This window comes from Apteryx mantelli, chromosome 1, assembly GCF_036417845.1.
Source record: "Apteryx mantelli isolate bAptMan1 chromosome 1, bAptMan1.hap1, whole genome shotgun sequence".
NCBI lineage: Eukaryota > Metazoa > Chordata > Aves > Apterygiformes > Apterygidae > Apteryx > Apteryx mantelli.
In genome coordinates, this window is record NC_089978.1 from 113,677,615 (window position 1) to 113,698,364 (window position 20,750).

The 20,750-nt window shown below is 37.7% G+C and overlaps 1 protein-coding gene across 1 annotated transcript in view; it reads left to right on the forward strand.

Moving 5' to 3' along the window:
- ROBO2 (roundabout guidance receptor 2) overlaps nt 1-20,750 on the forward strand; it is a 477,419-nt gene that overhangs the window by 330,833 nt on the left and 125,836 nt on the right. The window contains exons 5-6 of the mRNA XM_067299835.1: nt 2,079-2,217; nt 17,435-17,562. Coding sequence (XP_067155936.1) covers nt 2,079-2,217; nt 17,435-17,562 — 267 coding nt within the window. The remainder of the gene's footprint in view (nt 1-2,078; nt 2,218-17,434; nt 17,563-20,750) is intronic.

A 20,750-nucleotide genomic window follows, 5' to 3' on the forward strand; every position in this document is an offset into this window, starting at 1 on the left:
GGGAACAGGCAGAAGACTGAATGCAGGTGCACAGAGAAGGAAAAATCTGATGAAGAGAGAGTGCCTATTTAAGGAAACTCAGGACAAAGAGCTGTAGAGAAGACGGGACATAGCTAATAGACAGACTTGAAATGGGAAATAAAGGCTGAGATTTCAAGGTGGAGAGGAAGACTAGAACTAAACTTACTTGCCAAAAGCTACTGGGACTTGCAGGGGTGGGGTGGAGAACAGGCAACATGAAGAGTGGCACAAGAGCAATGGTGTGGGAGAGATGGGCAGAAGCAGCTCTGCTCCTTAGACACATTTTTATCTCTAGCATCTGGAGAAGAGCTATAGGTTCTTGAGTGTGTCTGTTCTTCTGCTGGCAAAATATATTTTTCTCTGCTAATGGCTATCCCTGCTTGTATAATGGAGTTCCTATGTGATGCTGTGTAATTCATTTAAATTATTAATAGGTGGTCACCATTTTTGTGTTCCTCATTTTCTCACTTAAGATTCTTATTGGTAGAAGTTCTGAACATTTTACCAGCTGTGACTAAATTCAGTGGAAGCTAAGCTTTGGACATACAAAAAGAATGCTAAATTCTCAAAAAACATTAGCTGTTCTGTGTCTCAAGTTGGGCATACAAATTTAGCAGATATTTTTACCTTCCTTTCTTAGTTCTCCATCACACCTCAGAGAAGAGTTGTGAAAATAAGCGAATTGTTTATGGAGCATTACGATAGGTATAATTGAGGTCATGAGGAAATTAATAATTCTGTCTTTGGAGTGAGATTTGAGTAATATGACAGGAGGCCACCCACTAAACAGTACAACTAAAGCAAAATATTAAACACCTGTTCATTAAAAGAATACCAACAACGCAGAGATGTTTGAGGAAAAAATAGTATGCGATCATATAATTGCAACCAGTCCCATAAGGCATAAACAGAAATGGAGCAATTAAAGGATATGTAGACAGCCTTAATTCTGGCACTTCTTAGGTGCTGCATGCTTGACTTTGCAACCTCATTAATGTAGTTTTAATGTTTTGTATTTGTGTATAATAAGCATGGATAGCCAACCTATAAACTCAGTTCTGTAGTTGCCAACTTGCAATGTGTGAATTTTGAATGATTTTTTAAGTGAAGTCATATTCCTCAACTTGCTGAGAATGAAAGGTGATACACAGTGTGTAACCAGTTTTAAATGCCTTTAAAATAAATACTGGTCTTGAGTGGAAATACTGTTTCATATAACTCGGTCTTATAGCGGTTTGCCTCTGGCATAAATAATTTATGACAATAAAAGTGTGGGTAGGAGAGGACAGAACAAAATTTATCCAGTCCAAAGGCAACTTGGAAACTAACCCCAGTGACATCCTTTCAAATGAAATTACCGGTACTTTGAATTTGTACCAGTATAACTGAGATCAGATTGTGGCTCTGCATCTGGATTTTAAGCAGGCCTGTGCAATATTATGATGATTAATAATATTTGTAGCTGCGCAGGCTAACATAACAAGGGTAAACAGAACTTATTATTCAGAGCATAATTTAGTTTTCCATGGTGAAGTTAGTGATGGAGATCAGGGAAGATTTGACCTCTGTACAGTAGTACACAATCGGCTGAGATGCATAACACAGAGTTTGTTTTCCTCCAAAGCATCAAGGTATTGATTATTGCCAAAGGCAGGATTTCTCCATTGGCAACTCATATATTCTTAGAGCAGACAGCAGCTTTTAAATCACGCTCTGTGCATGCAGTGGTACAGAGCCAAAACATTCACAGAGAAGGGCACAGTTTTGTAGACTTTTCCATTGGTGTGGCAGGTGGGCAGTCAGTTCCAGCACACGCTTCATTCTGGTGGCATTCAGTTTGTACACGAGGGCTGGACGTGACAGCCACCACGTCTCCAATCTGGCAGTCATCTCTCGAGCTGTTTATGCACATCATCAGTTCCACTTGTCTGAATTTGTGGAGCTCAGCCTCCTTTCTTCGTTCTGTGCGTTGGTTAAAAAAAAAAAAAATGCTGAAAAGTCAAAAGTTTTAATGCCGACACTGTGACTCACTGAGGAATTTTCATGTCTCTCTCCAGAGCGGCCCACGTTCCTCCGGAGACCGATTAACCAGGTGGTGCTGGAGGAGGAGGCAGTGGAGTTCCGGTGCCAGGTGCAGGGCGACCCACAGCCCACCGTCCGGTGGAAGAAAGATGACGCGGATTTACCAAGAGGAAGGTGAGAATAATGTTCATGTTCTCAACGCTTTTACATTTCGATCATTGAATAATTCTGGAGTCAATCCCTAATGCATATTGTTTGTTTTCAGAAATTATGGGCAAGTTTTATTTTCCGTATCTCTGGCGTATGGCACCAAAAAATGTGTTCCAGGACCAGCAGAGTAGGGGAACCTGTTCTAAGTTGAATTATTCAAGTAATGGATTCCCGTGGAAGGAAAGAAATTGATGCAGACCTATTGTGAATACAGTGGTGTTCACTGAATTTGCTGGAGGAAAGTAAAAATGTTTTAGGAATGTACTAGTAAGGCTACTATTACCAGTAGTCTTAATAATAATGTGCTGGTATCAATAGGGAGAAAACTTGGCCTGGGAGTTGCAGAGCTGCTCCGTCACACTGCCTGAATGAATTAGAAGCAGAACACTGGCAGGCTTTGCTGGCTCCTTCACCAATATCTGCTGAATGTCAGAAAGAAACCTTCCTCTTGCGGAAATAAAGGAACAGTCAGGAGTGGAAAATAAAGTTGAAATGCTTCATCTGGAACAGGCCAGTTGTGTTCAAGAAAGATTCCTTTAATCTGGAACAGATACAGAGCAAATTCTTGAGTGATCAGGAGGATGGGAGTCTGTCTTATAAAAGGACACTACATTTACTTCACTCTTTTTAGCTAACAACAGAGTTTGGTCCCTGCTTTCTGGAACTCTCTCTAATAGATGCTGAACCATTATCAGATTAAAAAAATTTCAAAACAGAAATAGGTCTGGGAACAGGAATGAGAATCCAGGTCTCCCTAACCTGCCCTCTCCTTTAGACCCTGTGAATCCCGTTTTATTTTTTGCTCAGTGCAGTTAAATTCAACAGGAGACATGAAGAGTACCTTTTTCTCCCGTCACAGCTGGTTGTTCTTCTCCATCAGTGTTGGTCATTCCTAGAATGCTGCAGGCATAATTTGAAGAAAGGAAAAATCCAGGTCTTTTGTTCTTTCAACAAGTGCTGTAAACACGGGTTTTCTTTTATGTAGGCTGGCTGCCAGTGTTATTTCTGCTCCTCCAATCATGATCTTTAAGAAAGAGCAGCTGCAATGGCGTTTGTGACTCGTTTGGTCCTGTCAGTGTATATTAAGTGTGCTGTGAGCACGCTACTAGATTGGGCCTAACTAAAACAAGTTAGACATTGCTGTCAGCTTTCTTTATCACAGCAAGCCGTATGTATTCATCCCAACAAGGTGAAATGCGGTAAGACTGTTATCTGGCAGTCTTCATCCAATTTCTAAATATGACATTTAATGTCACTTACAACTGCATGAAAACCAGTGGCAAAATTCCTGATAGCCACACAGCACTTTGTCATGTTTATGTCTTGGGTTTATAACCTTTCGTTTCTCAGTATCAAAATATTTAATAAAATAAAAAAACTGAAATTGGAGAATACCTGTCTCAGTTTCCACATTCTCAACTCTATAATATCTCTTTTTTGAATATGCAATCATTCATTTAAATAGATTACTGTCATTATTAATTTAGTGATACATAATACAGGAAAAACATATTTCCGTATATATATATATTTAAATTTTATCTTTCTTTGAAATTTAAAACAAATTAAAAATTAACATAGCTTTTTTGTTAATTACATTGATAGATGTGTATGCATCCAATGCATAAAATGTTATTTCAAAGAGCAGACTTTTTGATGTCAAGATGAATTTTTCTATGCATTGTAGAGTAGCCCATAGTAAATATGTTGTGCTTCAGTGATTTAGTCTTGCTATTTCACCGCTGCTGTTGTTTTAAACCATGACTACTTTTAGATCTCATAAGTAGAAGTAATACATGATGTACTGACAGTGCCTTTGATTAAGTTGCATGTTCCATGAGTTAATTTGCTTTTAATAGCTTTGTTCCTTCTTTGTCTTTTATACTTGAAAACATAGTGTTAGTACTATGTATTTTGAGATTGTTTTTCTGTTCATTTATGATCTCTAAGGAAGAAGAAATGAAATAGAAAGTATTAGAAGAGTTTTCAACTGTGCTGTTAACTAAAAGAAGGGGAGGTTCATCAGATAATTTCTGATGATAATCAACTTCCAGCACAGAAACTACTCACAAAGTTTTGTTGGTTTTTTACATGCCGTTTAACATTGCATTACCTGTGTTTCAGCATCTAAAAATGGAAAGTGGGAATATGTCTTTATTCATGTCTGCTTCCCAGAATATCATAGGGATGGGCAAGGAAAGGGCCACAATGCAGAATCGCATGCTGGAGACCTTGTCACCTGATAGAGGACTGCCATAGCTGCTGCTGATGTAGGGACTTACCACCACCTGAACCACGTGTGTTGTGGTTATCTAGTATGGTCCAGTATCTACGCTGCAAAAGCAAATATCTCTGATAATAAATGTGTCATTTATATAACTATAAACATCAGCAGAATCATCATCACCAAAGAGTGGAAGTTTCCAAACTGTGCCATGTGATATTTAATCAAGAAAGCTAAATTGGGATATCTGGAAGGAAAGCTATTGTTTTTTTCTGGATTTTTTTTAATGTAGACAAAGAAATTTGCCAAGCTGTAGTCTGCATGAATGGATAAGAAAGTGATAATGTAACAGTCTTATAAACTGAGAAGATAAGTTTTTCCTCCTCTATGACATGGGAGATTTTTTTCTTTCTTTTTCTTTTTAAATGGAAACTAGCTTTCATCTTCTGAACTTGTGTATTTTAAGCATTTTAACATCTACAGTCAAGAGTGACTCTTTCCACATAAATAAGTTCTTCTTCTGAGCAGATCTGCACAGCTATTTGTCTTACAGCTTTCAGTGTCAAGTTCCTGTTTCCACAGCTAATGACCATTCTTTTCACATCTGTCTATTTTTAATTTTTCAATAATTTCCTTTTGTCTTCATCCCTCAATTACTACAGGATTATAGTAGATATTTGTTACAACAATTATTGCCGATCTATTAATTTTTCTCCTGCTAGTTCAACTTTCAAAAGCGTCCACGTCAGTGATGGCAAAGTGTGATAAATTGAATTTTTAATTTTTGTATGCATTCTGTTTCTGTAATTTTCTCCTGGTGAATGGCAGAGATTTCATTCTGTACCACAGTCACTCTTACTGGGTGTATAGTCTTTCAAAAATCCTTCTCTATTTTTCCATCTTACTTCCTTTTAGCTTTCTTAATGAGAAGTGTGAAATCAAAGAGATCATAAATAATCTCAATAAGTTCTAATGACATATGTAAACAGTATTATTCCACAAGTTGGTGTGTTGAGTAATAATTGGAAAAGAATTTCAGACCATTACAGTTTTAATTATAAAGGTCCCTGGTGGACTGTGTGCATCTCAAGCTGCAACTGGATTGAATGAAAAGAAAAAGCAACTTCTAAAGAGATTAGAATATTTGAAAATACTACTATTTAAAAATCACAATTCAGGGATTTTATTGAATTGTCTATGTAATTACTGAGAAATTTTTGAACAACCATGCTTTAAAACTGAAAATAGGTGGACATAAGATTGGTCTGAGGGTGCAAAGCTTCATTCCAAATTTCAGCTATTTTTGAATCGATGATCTAAGGCAACTGGGATAGTTTGTATTTTCATAATTAAAATCCTAAAGTGGTTCCTATTGTTCCTATAGAACTTTTCAAATTGGCTGTGGAAAATAAATCTCAGTAACAGTCAAAGGAAGTTACTTTTCCAAAATCTGATAGCCCTGACCTGAAATTCGAAGACCTTGGTACACATCATGGAGCTTTTCTATGTATCTGTGGGTAAGAATTAAGGTGTTAAGAAGGGCCAAGTGGAAATGGAAACAGTGGCAATATGCTGTGCATGCTAACCATTTTCATAATTCTTTTATGATAATAAATCAAATTAAATCTTCAGATTTGAAAATTCTTTTTAGACCCTAAAGCAGTCCCAGGAAATTAATAGTTTGCTGTTAAAAATATTGATATTGCACCAACAGGGAGACTAAAAGTACAATGCAAGTCTGGGGGGTGTAAAGCTTTGTTCCCGAAGCTGTCCATTTTGAACCAATGACACAAGACTGAAATGTGTTGTGAATCAAGCATAGAGGCACAGGGTGTATATTTTATTTTAATTGCTCTAAAAATTCAACATCAAACCATAGCTTCCACAGTACACAAAGGCTAGGGGAATAGTTAATCAAGTGTGACTCATGTCAAACTACTGAAGGTGAACAGGATATTGTGGGGTCACTAGTCTTACGCCTTTGGCTGCAGTATTAGGTTCACTATTTCATGAATAGAGTTTCTTTCATTATAAATGACACAGTAAACAGCACAAAAATCGCACTAAAGCAACTGAGGCAAAGGTGGCTATGCAGAATGACCAGGATCTCTTGAAAATTAAATAAAAATCATCTTTATACGTTGAACTCTTTCCAGTCACACAGTCAGGTAGCTAGCTTTCCCTTTGATGTCTCCTTGGCAGAAATGGAGATTATACTCTGCTGCTAAGGGGCTGATGGTGTCCTAAAAGGCAAGAAACTGCAGTACTGTCTTTTAACTCAATATGGCCTGGATCAACTTTTGATTCATCTGCTTTTAAGTCCTGAGAACAGGAAGAAGGTGATATTATTTGTGAGCCTCCAGTATGAGAGTGACATATCTTTGACTAGCAGCTTAATAAAATTTGAATAAGGTTTGTGCAATGTTTCATGTCTTCAAATTTCCTAGCAAAGCCAAAGAGAGCAGCTGCGTAGCCTGTAATTACATAGCAAGTAATACCTTTTTTTTTTTTCTTGAGGAAGTGAAGAGATTTTCAATTACAAGTTAAAATTTATGACACACTGTAATAACTGTTTAAACCTTTTACACAGAAAAAGCTAGCAGTACCAGCTCTTTGGGAGAGTGAGGTTAGCTCAGCAAATGTATTTTTCAGTTGCCTTAAAAATGACTGAGTAGCAATCACACGGGTCTTTTTTTTGCATTCCAGCCCAGAACAGCTGGTTTAGCTCAATACCTCTTTAATGAAATTACAACCTGCTCTTGTAAGTTGCATTTACAGGCACTGTCTGATTAGATGAATATTATACTAGAGATGAAAAGTGGCAACTGCACCAGCAGGAAGAGGTATTTGCTTTACGTGCCGCCCACGCAATGGGAGATTGCAGGCAGAAAAACCTTGCGTGATACTTCAGAATGGGAATGGTGTGTAGCTTACACAAAGTATGTTGCTAAGGGTTAAGAGATTGTAGGTTATTAAACGAACCCCAGCAGTGAAAATTCTATACAACACAGGAGGCTTTCTTATTTACTAAAAATTAAGAATATTCCTTAAAAATTATTTGAGAAAATACATTCTTTCCTGTTGTTGAAAATCACACGTATATTTCAACATATAAAAAGATTGTCATTATTTGCTGAGAACCCCAGATTTTATGTTTATTTTGATTAATTGCTGTAAGTGACAGCACTGTGTGCTGTACCTTAACTACAGTTAAGAGTTTAGACTTAACTTATTCTAAGATGCATGCCAGCTCCAACAACAGAAGCCTTTGTAGCTAACTTATTCTTGCTACATTTTTAAAACTGGCTTCTTTGTGCCTGAAGATAATTGCATACACATGCTCTGGGCAGAAATTCTGTCTGTCACACTTCTGATACGCGTGAATTTTCAGTAAGTACTCTAATTTCCGTGCTTTCCTTCACGGTTTCTTGTGGGCTCAAAACTAAGGGTAAATGGCGAGGTTTTAAAAATCTCTTACTGTCTACTAGATAGACATCTTTGAGAAGGATTTAAATACAACTTACCCCAATTTTGCCCTGCTAAATTCAGAAAGGTTAGATTTTTAAAAGGGGATCCAGAAAAGACATGATAGCCAGAGATGTTTTGCATTTACACTTTGCCATGATCTCAGAATCAGGCCCTGTAAGCCAGAGAGACAGTACTATTTAAGAAACAGTGTAACTGTGAATTCTGTGAATAAGAGCAATGCTACGTAATTCCATTTATATTCTGTGGATGGGATAGTGAGGTATTTAAGTACAGCTTCCTCTGGATACAACCAAAGGGAGAATGACCTTTCAATGAAATATGAGTTAATAACACTGCAGTGCTGTGTGCTGTGGTCGAGTTAATCTCTGTGCAGCTTGTAACAAAATGCAGTCTAATGTGTATTGAAAATTAATTAGAGTAAAGAGTGTGTTTTAGTAGTGTAATGGCTATAATCTTTGGTTACATCAGCAAATTTCTGTTGCAGTTAATACCAATTAACAGTTTTAAATAAAAGGGATCAGGGAAAAAGGATGTTTTTCGTATTAGCTGTATCACGTGTACTATTCATCACCTCTGGTTAGATCCAGTGTGATTTGCATGCCCATCTTTTGTTTCTGAAGCTAACCATCAAGGAGAGATTAACTCCCTTTATGAGGAGCATAGGGGAGAAGACTGGATGTTCTTAATAGCTTGCCAAAAGGAGACAGTGAAAGAAAGAGGTTTAATATGCTATTTGTATTCTTTATGTACATCTGGAGGGAGTAGAGGCGTTTTCCAGAGGATGTTGTTATCTAGGGTTTAATACAGCACATGGTTGGCACTGGCAGGCTATAATGCAACATACAAAGAGTCCATATAGCCCAACAGAGCACAAGCAGCTTTCAACAGAATGCAAAGTCAGCATGTTTATTAGCTGCTATGTTGACTCGGTTGAGGAAACTTCTCCTGTCAAGCCAGAGATGTCATTCAGAGATGGGGGGGTGAGGCAGGAGGAGGACAGGGGCTGGTTTGTTTTTATGCATAGAGCATCAAAATGATGTACCCCCACTGTGAAACTTTCTCCTGTTGGCTCTCTTGAGTTAGAATCCCTCTTGTCTGATAGATATTTTACCTGGCAGCAGTCTCTTGCTGTTCTGTAAGTGGAAGAATGGTCCTTGCAGTAAGCATTTTCTGAGGGAATACATGGCCAAGTGAAAGTGTAAAATATTTGACGACTAAAATTCCTCAGAGTGTGGCATTGAACAATATCCTGTAAATGTATGATCCCATGGTTGTCCCAAAGGTCTAAAGTCTAACCCAGTAGTTATTTCCCGTCCAATTTGTATGAAATAGCGAATGCTTTGAACTGAAGTGTTAGATGCACATCTCTGCTAGACTGATCAGCAGAGAAACGGTTAATAACACTGATTTAAATTGGCTTCTTGTTAAGTGTCAGTTCTCCCCACAGAGCTGAAGAAGAGCTATTGTTTCAGGCAGTCTGTTTGTGGATTCATGAAAACAGTCTCCAGTTGCTTACATAAGGGTCAAGGTTGAGAAAATAGCTTTACAACTCCATGGACAACCATAAAGGAACTGTGTCAACTAGCGGTCCTGCCTCGATGTTTTCTCTTCATGCTATGTAAACCATTGGTGATCTGTGGAGCAATCACTGGCAGTGCACTTGTGATAGGCTTGCCACAAGAAAGTAGTTTATTTCTTTATTCTCCCTCATTAAACACACTAGAATTGTTAAATTTCAGAGAACTAATGAAGTCACTAGCAGAATTCTGAAACAAAATTTAATACTATTAGTAGTAGCCTCAAATATGGATTTCTCTGAATTTTTTGGTCAATGAAGACTGCAGTAAATAAATGGTCTTGCAGCAAAGAGACCCAAGAAAACTTGATGTAGAATTTCACTCAAATGACAATTACTCCTTCTAGCATCTGAATCTTTCTTTAATAATGGAAAAGCTGAGTATATTGAGTAAAAGTTTAGTAATCATATTGTTTATACATTGTATTTATGCATTGCAAATTATTGAGGTACCCTGCTTTCTTGGTAAGTGGTAAAGATATCAAGCAATTAGGCTCACTATTATCAGTTTATTGACTATTAAAACTGGAGAATGAAAAATTAAAGATGGTTCTGCATGCCTGTTTTTCTGTAAAACTTCAGGGAGAGGTGGGAAAGAGACACTAGCAGTTATGCTCAGGTAGGAATAAGATTCAAGAGCTCTAATCACAGCACTGTTGATGCTGCTGGAATCGCAGGTCTTGAGAGATTTCTTATGTTTCATTTTGAGTACATTCCATCCCTGTATGGTATACAAAAGTTAAGTCATCTCAGTTTAAAACAAAACAAAAAAAAATCAATGAAAGCACTAAAAGGTTGAAGTTTAAGAACTATTTTCCAGTTTCTATTGGTAAGTCTTATGTTGAGAATTACTAAACATTAGCAAAACATACTTTTTAATGATATGACTTCTGTCTCAACTGTAAATTGAAGGCACTTTCATTAAAACATTACCATGACTTCATCTTTAATTACCACTTCATGGTTGGTTACTGATTTGAAATACAGATTAGAAAATATTTCAGTTAGTTTCTCTGACAAGTTTATCTTAATCATTCATCGTGCTTAAGGCAAAGAATAATAGACAGGCCAGCACAAATTCTGTTTGTTTCAAACTACTAGTAATCTGTGTGTTTATGTCAAAAATTAAAAGAATACTCTAACTACATAAAACTATGTTTAGTGAGTGCAAGATGCCAGTCTTGGCTCAGATGATCTTACTGTGTTCCAGTCCTTGCAGTAGCCTTTCAATTTTTTTTTTTTTTTTAGCAGAAATGGACAAAAACAGTATTCCCTTTTTTCCTTAAAATTAGTTTCAGTGACATGTGCTGAGCAGATAACCCTGAGAATCAAGGACCTTTTTCTGATAGATGAATTATGACATAGGCGGTAATAATACAAATCTCCCCAAGTGCCTGACAAATGTGCCTCATCTGTGAAGTAAAGGACTACTTCTGGTGACAGGAGGCTAGGTCTCCATGCCAAATCATTACATGCTCTCTTAGGTCATACTTCCACCAAGGTTCCAGTTTTTGAAATGTGGAGATCTGTCTGGAACTCAAATCAAATCAGAAGCCCATTTTGGATAATTATCATGTGGTAATTCCCTATGAGTACTTCTCTGTGCAAACAGAAATGTAGAAGCGAAAGATGAGGCTTCTGTCTAAACTCCTAGCCACTGCTTCCCAAACACAAGTTTTGTTCTTAACCTCTATGTGTTTCCAAATTATTCAATGGGAATAAAATGGCGTTTTACCTCATTTTTCTGTCTTGGTTCTCTTCTGAGCACATGGCTACTGCTTTTTGCGAAGCACTGGTCATGTGCATTCGCATATGTTTGTTCATACACAAGAGTAGTATTACATAGAATATTGCTTCCAGAGAAGTTAGAAAATATGATTTTCTTGGACATAAGTATGGTTTCACAATGTTGGCACAATGATTGTAATTGTTAGGTACATTTTTAATGTGATTTAGGCCATTTTATTGAATGCCTTTGTTTAAAGCATAGTACAGCATGATTTTGTGTTTTATATTATTGCAATTGAAAGTGTCAACCATTTCAATTATAAAGAATGTGTTGATAACAAACCATGAACGATCTTGGACTAAACCAGCATTTGCTGTTAGTGTATTTTAATAAAATCAAAATAGTGAACAGTAACCAGTATAACTCAGCTCTTTTCTTGCTTTGTTGGTGTGAAGCCAGTAAACCATTTTATATGACTGCTTGCATATATGCCTCACACTAAGAAATTTGAGGCAATGTCACATTGCATTATACCTTTCTATGGTATAAAAGGCTTGGCCAATGAATAATGGGAGTCTGGACATGTATATTTGAGTGGCAGCTGTCCTATCACAACCTTAGGGATAGCTACCTGCTAGCTCAATTTGTCATAGCCTTAAGCTGCATCTTAGAGCCACCCAGCAACTGGCAGCTTTGAGTTCAGGGGTACAACAGAGTAAATTAAAGCTGGTACACCCAAATATATCCATTCTTGCTCTGTCACTGATTCAGGTTCTGATAGGGAAAGAAAGCTCCCTTATCTTTCCTTCAGAAAGCTCTATAACTCATATATGTTTGTGCTTCTTTCTTCGTCCACTTGTCAATGCATGGAATGTAAGTGAAAAAAAAAAAATTAATGTTTCTTGTAAGTGAGCTGGCAGTAGGGGTGGATGTGCTGCAGGTGGAAACGGAGGCTCTCCATTCTGCTTCTGGATCACACGACAAGGCTGAAGCAGGTAACAGGCCCATGCTTCCTATCGTCACTGCAGTTTTTCTCTGGCTCCCTCCATCTGGCACACATAGTCTAGGAGCCAGCGAATAGCTGTGGCACTATGCTGGGGACTGAAGCACCAGAACCACAAAAGAGTAGTGGAGACAGAAGCTTAAGCCTCCTTAACTACCTCCTGTTTACTCTGTTTTTGGCTGGTAGCATCTTTCTATTTGGGCTCCCTGATTATGTTGTGAACAATCTTGAAGCCTTGTGTGTGCTTTGCAAAATAGCCTGGAAAACAGAGCAAAATAATTTTTATACTATCTTTAAAAAATAGAAAGCTTACAAAACCTACATATAATTTTTTTTTTTTTAATTTAGTTATATTTTAGGAGGACATAGTCACCTGGTATAAACTGATGCAAGTCTTTTGAGGCCAATGGCATCAGTTCACACCAGCTAAGAGGTCTGGCTTTTTCTCTTGCAGACTCCCTTTAAGAAGAAATATGTCTTTTTGATTTGGATTTGTTGAATTCTATGAGCATAATAATGCATTCGCACAACTTTAAAATACACAGCTGAAGTAAGTGCATTCTTGTATTACCAGTTAGACCTATTTGGATATCTAGGAATGTAATGACTCCAGCTGCCAACACAGTTGTTCTAACTGTGCATGCAAAAGAGAAAGAAATACATATATTTTTATGCATAACTGCATGCATATTTTTGAAAAAGGTGGAAATCTAGTTCTGTGAAGCACTCAATATATATCAAATGCAAACAACATGCTGCAAAAACTTCTCTCTAACAGCATATTTTCTCTCTCTCTCTCTCTTTTTATTTGATAACTGTGGAAGACTGGAGGCTGAACAAGGACAGATACAGTTTTGAATGTGGGGAAAAAAACAGTAACTGTGACAAAAACAGTGTAATTCAAGATTATACTTAGATCTTTAACCCAATGCATGAATCCAACCTCAGTACATGAATTTGCAATACTTAAAAACAGTTAATGTGTTTTGTTTTATTTGTTATTTGGTTGAGCAGATGGTAATGGTTTTGACACAATTCAGTTTTTTATTTTTCTTCTTTTCTTTTCTCGAAAAAGACAAAGCTCTTTTTCCCACTTTGTCACAGCTGGTTACCAATCAATCTCAATTCACGGTACAGTGGTGATAGCACATGTTGTTTAGGGGCCAAATCTGATTGGGTTGCATTTTCAGCAGTGTTTCATATCAAAAAAAAAAAAAGTGTCTGTATGGCAGTGACTGTCAGCACACTATTGTACAACTGTCATTAATCAAAACTAGCAACAATGAATGCATTCATATGTGCCAGAGACTGCCAGATTTCGCTCAAAATCACCCAATTTCTATTAGAGTTTCCTCACCGGCACTGTTTTCTCATCTGCTTGTTGTTTCTGTTTCTTTCTTCCTTTCCAGTTCCTTTCCCCTATTCCTTCTCAGTTAATTAAAAGCAGACATACTCTAACTATTACTTGTAGAACAGAAGTTATGTAATACGATGCCTAAAAGTGACTGGTTTATATTTACGCACAGGCTGACTAGCTGTTTAAAAGACATCTCCCAGCTCAGTATGATGGCTGAAGTCTAAGCTGAAATGAAAGGTTAAGAGCCTCCAAATGTTTAACAAAAAGAAGCATTTAAAATCAATTAGTTGACTATAAACATATGAAACTGATGTCTGACACACTCTATTTTGTGCTGAATTTTGGTGTTATTTGGCTAGGGGTCAGCAATATTTGGGTAATATGTTGGAAGGTGTTTCTTGACACTGCACATATTTTGAAGGCAACGCTTTCTTTGTACGCTGACAAATTTAAGAATCAACTTAACCAGTACACTTTTTGGTGTTTTTTCACCACTCCATCAGCAATCCAGGAGTCTTGAAACCTCTGTCTGTGATTGGTATTAAGGTAGTCAGAGAGACTCTGAGCCTGATTCCCAAGTGTCGGTGACAGTAATCCGGATGCGAGTTAACTTCTCCATAAACTCAGTTGGAAACACCTTGTGGTGGGAATATGAGGCTCCGGGACCGGGAGAAGGCAAGATTCCCTATTCAAGACTGTACAGGTGGATGTCTGAAAAACAGAAAGGATGCAAAAATATTAAGGCTTCACACCTTATTACTTCACGGTTCCTTTCTCGTACAAGCTCCTAGTGCTGCAGTGGATCAGGCTAAAAGCCAGTTTTCTTCCTTTCTCCTTGCTGCCTGCTTCATCTGTCAAAGCGCATCACTGAACCGTGGTGACTTCTGTGGACAATGTGGGTGGAACAGATGACTGAGGGGCAGCGTATCAATACTTCAGGACAGCAGATGGTTTTGATGTCCCATGAGTCCATCTGTGTATGAATCTAATTGCTAGATAGCATGTCCTAGCCGGGTGGTCCAAAAACTCAGTATGGCCTCGTTAGACAGGCAGACTGGGAGAGCTGGACCGCTCCTTGAAGTAATTGATAAGTGGGCCCTCATCATGACATGTTTGCTCCGTCCTCCTTTCATGGCCCAAGTGGGAGATGTGGGTTATGCTCTAGCTCTGCATCCTGGCATGCCATGCAGCTGGCTTTTTCACAATGTGCGTGATTGACAGGTGCAAGCATAAAGACTGCCGAAGCCTCTGAGGCAGCTGGCTGGCATGCCAGCACCAGCACAGCGGCAAGATGAAGACGAGCGAGTCAGCTGCAGCCCACAGCAGATTGCAGGGCCCTGTCCCAGGCTGCCTGCACCCGAGTTCAGACAGCCAGGCAGTCGCGTACAGTCCTGCTGCCTGTCTGGTTTCATCTCAGCAGTGGCAAGTGAACCACAGGGATGGTATTGGTCCCTCTCAAAAATAAAAAATGGAAAGTATAATAATAATAATAATAAAGTCAATATAACAAAATAAATAGCTAATTGTTGCCCGGCTTCATAAATGTGATTCCTGTTTGCAACTCATATTTATGCTACTGCTGGTCCTAGTTTTGCCATCTTACAGGAGCTGAATGCAGCCTTACATTTTCAGTCCCCTAGGGCTGGCCTTGTGTCAAGAAAATAAGTGTTTTCTCTTGTCTGCAGCTCTGTGGTCGCCAGAGACAATAACTGCTCCATCATTGCGGGATACTGTTGTCGTATTCTTGAGATTTTTAGGGGAGTCAAATTGCATTTTATCTCATACGAAAACCATGTTTTCTGTTTACCATTAATTAGTGCAGCACAGCATGCAAAATTGCATAATTTAAGGAGGAGTCCAGAAAAAATGTGCCTCAACTGCATACGGCTTTTGAATGTGCAGTTGCAATAGTTCTGTACTGCTCCAGAAACTGAATATTAAGTTCTCTATTGACATTTGCTCCTTAATAGAACTACACTAGCAAAATAATGGTGCTAAAAGTTTCCTATGTATGCCATGGCATCCTCTTGTTCTTCCCCTTGGCATATCCCTTATTCATTAGTTAAGCCTTAGATACTGTGTATACATACAACTAAGTGTAACACCTAAAGAAAGAGATAGCTATGTTTATGTGCCTGTCCTGCACATTTCTGATAGAATGGTTAGCCTTAATTTGGTCTTCTTTTTTAATTTATTTTTGTTAATGCATAAAATGGATTTACAGAATACAGAATGGAGTTGTACTGTATTGTGATGAATGTGAGAAGATGTCTTGAATACTGTTTCTTCTTGGAACTATTAATAATGCTCCAACTGATGTTCTGAGCTTTACGTGGACAAAACAGAACTTTGAACATTTCAACAAATAGGATCCTTTGGGTTAAAATGCTTTTAAGTCTGTTAGCACACTGTGCACTCTCTACAAATCTAAAAAGAGCTGATAGCAATGTATAATAATTATGTACACAGAAATTAACATTTGAAGTTCCCAAAGTGTTTTAAAAATAGTCACAGATTCAGCCTCACAATGTTCCTGTAACTATTGCATTATATTCTTACATACCTACATGTAAGCATGCCTTACCTATCATTGCAATACGTTTGCTCAACAAGCCTACAAGGTCTTTACTGTGCAATAGAGAAAAGGTAAATTAGTTGTTTGAAGTTACGTGGTGAGGGTTTATACAGTTAGAAAGAGTGTTGAGGTCTCCTGAGGTTTAGATCTTACTTTAGTCTTGTGCACCACTTCCGCTATTTGGTGCATGAGAATCTGAAGCTAAATGTAAATTCGTGATGAATTAATTCAGGTGTCATATGCTTTTTATGTCTAGAAGAAATGTTGAAAATAATTTTGCAAGAGAGTGTTTCAAGAGTAAAATGTCATTGCTGAAAACTGGTCTTTTCTGATTTGGGAGCTAAAGAATTTCCTAAAAGATAAAATCTCCTGTTGACTTTAATAAGCTTTGGATCAGAGCGTAAAATATTTTGATAAGCATAACTTTTGCAGGAGGATAGCAGTTTAACTGAGAATGTTTTTCTGGATTTAAGCACTCTAAATGCCTTGTGAATGAATGTTCACTTCATACTGAAGTACTTTGCATTATTTTGAATTTTACACATCCTCATAGTTTTAGAGTTATCACAACAGTAGAAACAAAGAAACGGACAAACCATGACTGAATTGTTTCCAGTTTCTTTTAACAAAAAGAACATGTTATTATGCACTCTAATGAATCACTGTGTAGTATTTATGTGAAATTGATAAATCCCCCTTTAATGTGCTTCTTCAATAAATGTCATCTTCCAGAGCTTAAATATTTTCTTTATTGTTTGTAATAGAGGAGTATCCAATCCTACCAACATGCTCACGGTTTTCCTAAGGGGTTGCAGCTATAGCAAAAATTATTTTTAAAGAAAAATTTCCAAATCAGCTAAAGGTAAAGTACATAGCTCACATAGTTAAAGGTATGATAAACCTGAGCTGTCATGTTTTGCTAACTGACATCTGATAGCTTAATTTTATCATATTGCTCTAGATCAAGGGCAAAGAGAGTGATATTATTAATAAAGCCCTAATACTGAGTGAGCATAGCAATACTAATTTTGTGTAAAGTTTCTAACTAATGTAGAGTGCAATAAAAATGTCATGAAGATTAATGCTTGGTGGAATTATCTAAGGCTAGATAATAACTTATCTTTCAGAGTTGGATCCAAGATAGGTTCAGATTGGTATATGCCAGGTGACAGTTTTTGTTCATTTCTGCTGGCTGCAGAATGAGTTTTTGTTCTTTTCTGTATCACAGGTATGACATCAAAGATGACTATACTTTGCGCATTAAGAAGGCCATGAGCACAGATGAAGGAACCTACACATGCATTGCTGAGAATCGAGTTGGGAAAGTGGAAGCCTCTGCTACCCTCACTGTCCGAGGTGAGTGTTCCCATGTTGGGAGGGCTTGTGTCTCCCATATGGATTGTCTAAAAAATTGGGCCGCATCCTTACCTGCTGTTGTTTGGGTTGCACATATCCTTTGCAGTTGTGGGTGCTGCATGATTTACAACAGAGGCGAAATCCTCATCCTGTTGACATCTTGGGTTGACATCTTGGGCAAAATTTCAGTTGACTTCAGGGGGATAGGATCTCCCTGCAGTTAAAGATCTGTTCCAGTATTTTTATTGAAGAACAGATACATATATATGCATAAGCAAGCACTACATAACCATAGGTCCACAGTTTAAGATGTGAGGCATCAGTTTAGGCTATTTGGTCGTGTTTTCTAAAAAAATATAAGGAGCTTAGTAAGTAACTGTTTATTAATGCCAAATGTAATGCAGATAGTATTATTAGGCAATTAGCTCTGCCATAATTAAATTTTTTGCCATTACTTTTTATTTGAAAGATAAACCCAAGCCAAAGAAAAAGAAAATCTTAATTTAATTTTGTGAGTATTACAAGGTAAAGACTAACATTTTTTCTCCTAAAATGTTCTTGGTCTCTAGTATCCACTCAGTGTTTATATAGTGCTGTTTGATGCGCTAAGGAGGTTTTAAGACCAGCAGAATAATGAGTTGCCAAGATGTCTTTTGTGACAGTAGATATAGACATGTTAAAGATTATGGAGAGAGAAAAAGTTTGTGGGCTAATGTTTTCATATGAGTAAATAGAACATAATAGTTATTACTTCATTTCAAAAGATAAGCAGCAATTTGGCACAATGGATATCGGGCAGACACTATTTCACAGTTTAGTGGTGCATGCTGACGGTTTTCAGTAGAGCTGTGAAAGGTTAATAAAAACAGTTTTAGCTTTATCTGTGCTCCTCTTTTCATACACATTAAATCAAATGTTCAAAGTCTCAATGGATTGCTTTATTAAAACTGGGGTCAACTGACCCAAGAGGCCAGCTTCCATTTCCATCCATTTAATGCATGGACACAGTTCAGTTTAATCTGATGAATTCAAAGGGGTGAAAAAAAACCACCAAGTGTCTTTGTAGGTGGGAGATGATAGTATATAACAAAGAAAAGAGAGTATTGTGATAATCTGTCTGCTAAAATCTTACCTCAGTGTTCGCTTTAAGTAATAAGTGATAATGCAGGTTTACCTGTTGTAAGCTGAAGGAATAAGTTTACCTGCTGCATGTTTGTGTGGGATATTGTTTCCATTTTGTAATGTGAGAAGAGTAGTCACTACAGTAAAACTCCCTGAAATGCTCTCGCTCTGTTCTTTGTCACGGGCAAAATTGTAATATCCAACAAATCAGGCCACCAATTCAGTAGCCTTTAAAAACTCCTAGAACTGTGTCTGCTGTATACCTTACTGGAACAAGACTTTTATTTTTACTGCCCTAGCCTTGCGATATGAGCAATGACAAAAACCAAGCAAAAAATCCTTTTAAATCGCTGAAGCTTGAACCTGATCAAATTAAGGTGAAAAAAGCAAGGAAATATATAATGTAATCGATTTTCCTACAGTAAAAGCAGGTTTTCATTATCTTGGGTATTTTTCCCCCTGGGCTTGTCATTTACAGTTAAATACATAGTGTTTATTCAACATAAAGGAAGCCACAATATTACAAGCATGTTAAATGTTCAGAATATGAGAGAGAATGAGAAAAGCCAAGAAATTCAATGGAAAGGCTTGTTGCTCCGAATTTTCTTCCAACAAAGGACTGGGCAAACTCCTGTTGTCTTAAAAGGGCCAGGAGCAATGGCCCTTTTAATTACAGAAAGCCTTAATCCTGAATTTTCAATCTTGTGCGAGTTTTGTCTGAAACTGCACTGTATTCATGCAGAGGACAAAAAAAAAGTGATAGCACTTCATCACCCACTTGGAGGGTGCCTTGGTCCTTGGGGGTGTCCTGTAGTTACATCTGCACAACTTGGTAACAACAGCGTAACCCTCAGCTCCTTAGCCCATGGCTCCATCTTCTCAGACTGGGGGATGAGGATGCAGGCAGGGAGCTCGAGTTGCACTGTCACAAATGATAACAGAATTTGAATTCTGTGACTCAGCCTTCATGCCTTCTCTTGGAAAGATGCACATGGCTCTTATTCCTTCTCTCTGTGGAAGAAGGAAGATATCATAATGCTAGAAGCCACAAAATCCTAAAATGCATGATGCATGCGAAAGGCAGCAAGTCTGAAATAGTTAAAGGAGGTGGGTATGGCAAAGCAAGGGTGAGGACTGAGTAGGTCCTTGCATGCTATGTTACCTAGGAATCTGCATATCTTAATGTTGGCCCTAATCTGCACATAAGCATATAAAGCTGGTTAACTTCTTAAAATAATAATAATGTTTCTTAAAAGTGAGTAACTCCTTCTATCGCTAAAATAAGGGAAGTTTCACCTACCTGGTTCAATCTCAAGTGAATTTTATGTTTGACTTCTCAGCTCTTCTGAAAGGGATATCTGTATTTTATTAACAGAGGGACTGACAGCCCTGTTCCCCAACTCAAGTATAATGAAGGGCTGTGGCTATAATCGAGAAATCACTTGTTGCAGCAGCAGCTTTCAATCTTGATATCAGTCTGAAACAGAATTAACCTGTCGATCATTCAGCAGCAATTTTTTTAGGAAGTAGAAGTTATCTAAGCAGTAATTTGGGAGGTTCTGAGTTGAAATCCCTATGGCCATTTCAGCCTATTTGTTGTATTTTCATCAGCCCTGTCAGTGAGGAGAAAGCAATGTGCTATACACTTTCATGCCTGTTATTGAATGAGAAAAACTGTCTTGGGCTTTCTGTAGCCCTTACTGCTGTACTGACTGGCCATGCTTAAAATTCAATTGGTATTTGACTCAGAAAGCAAATGCCTTGCATCTGGCATGACATTTGGCAGTCTGTGGCTTAAATTGATGTTTTCATCAGGATCTAGAAGCCTGTGCTAATGCAAAGCAATTTTTCTTCTATCAGGCATTAACAATGATACTTGATGATGACATGTGAAGTTAGTAAAAGTGTTTCTCAGAGAATAGTTCCAGCCAACTTGTTCAGCTGCTATGCCCAATAAATGTAATAATAGTGACACGTGACTAAACAATAATAATAATAGCAGTGAACATTTTACTTAGGCTGTCATTTGAGGGTTTAGCAATCATGGTACTATCCATAGTTTAACG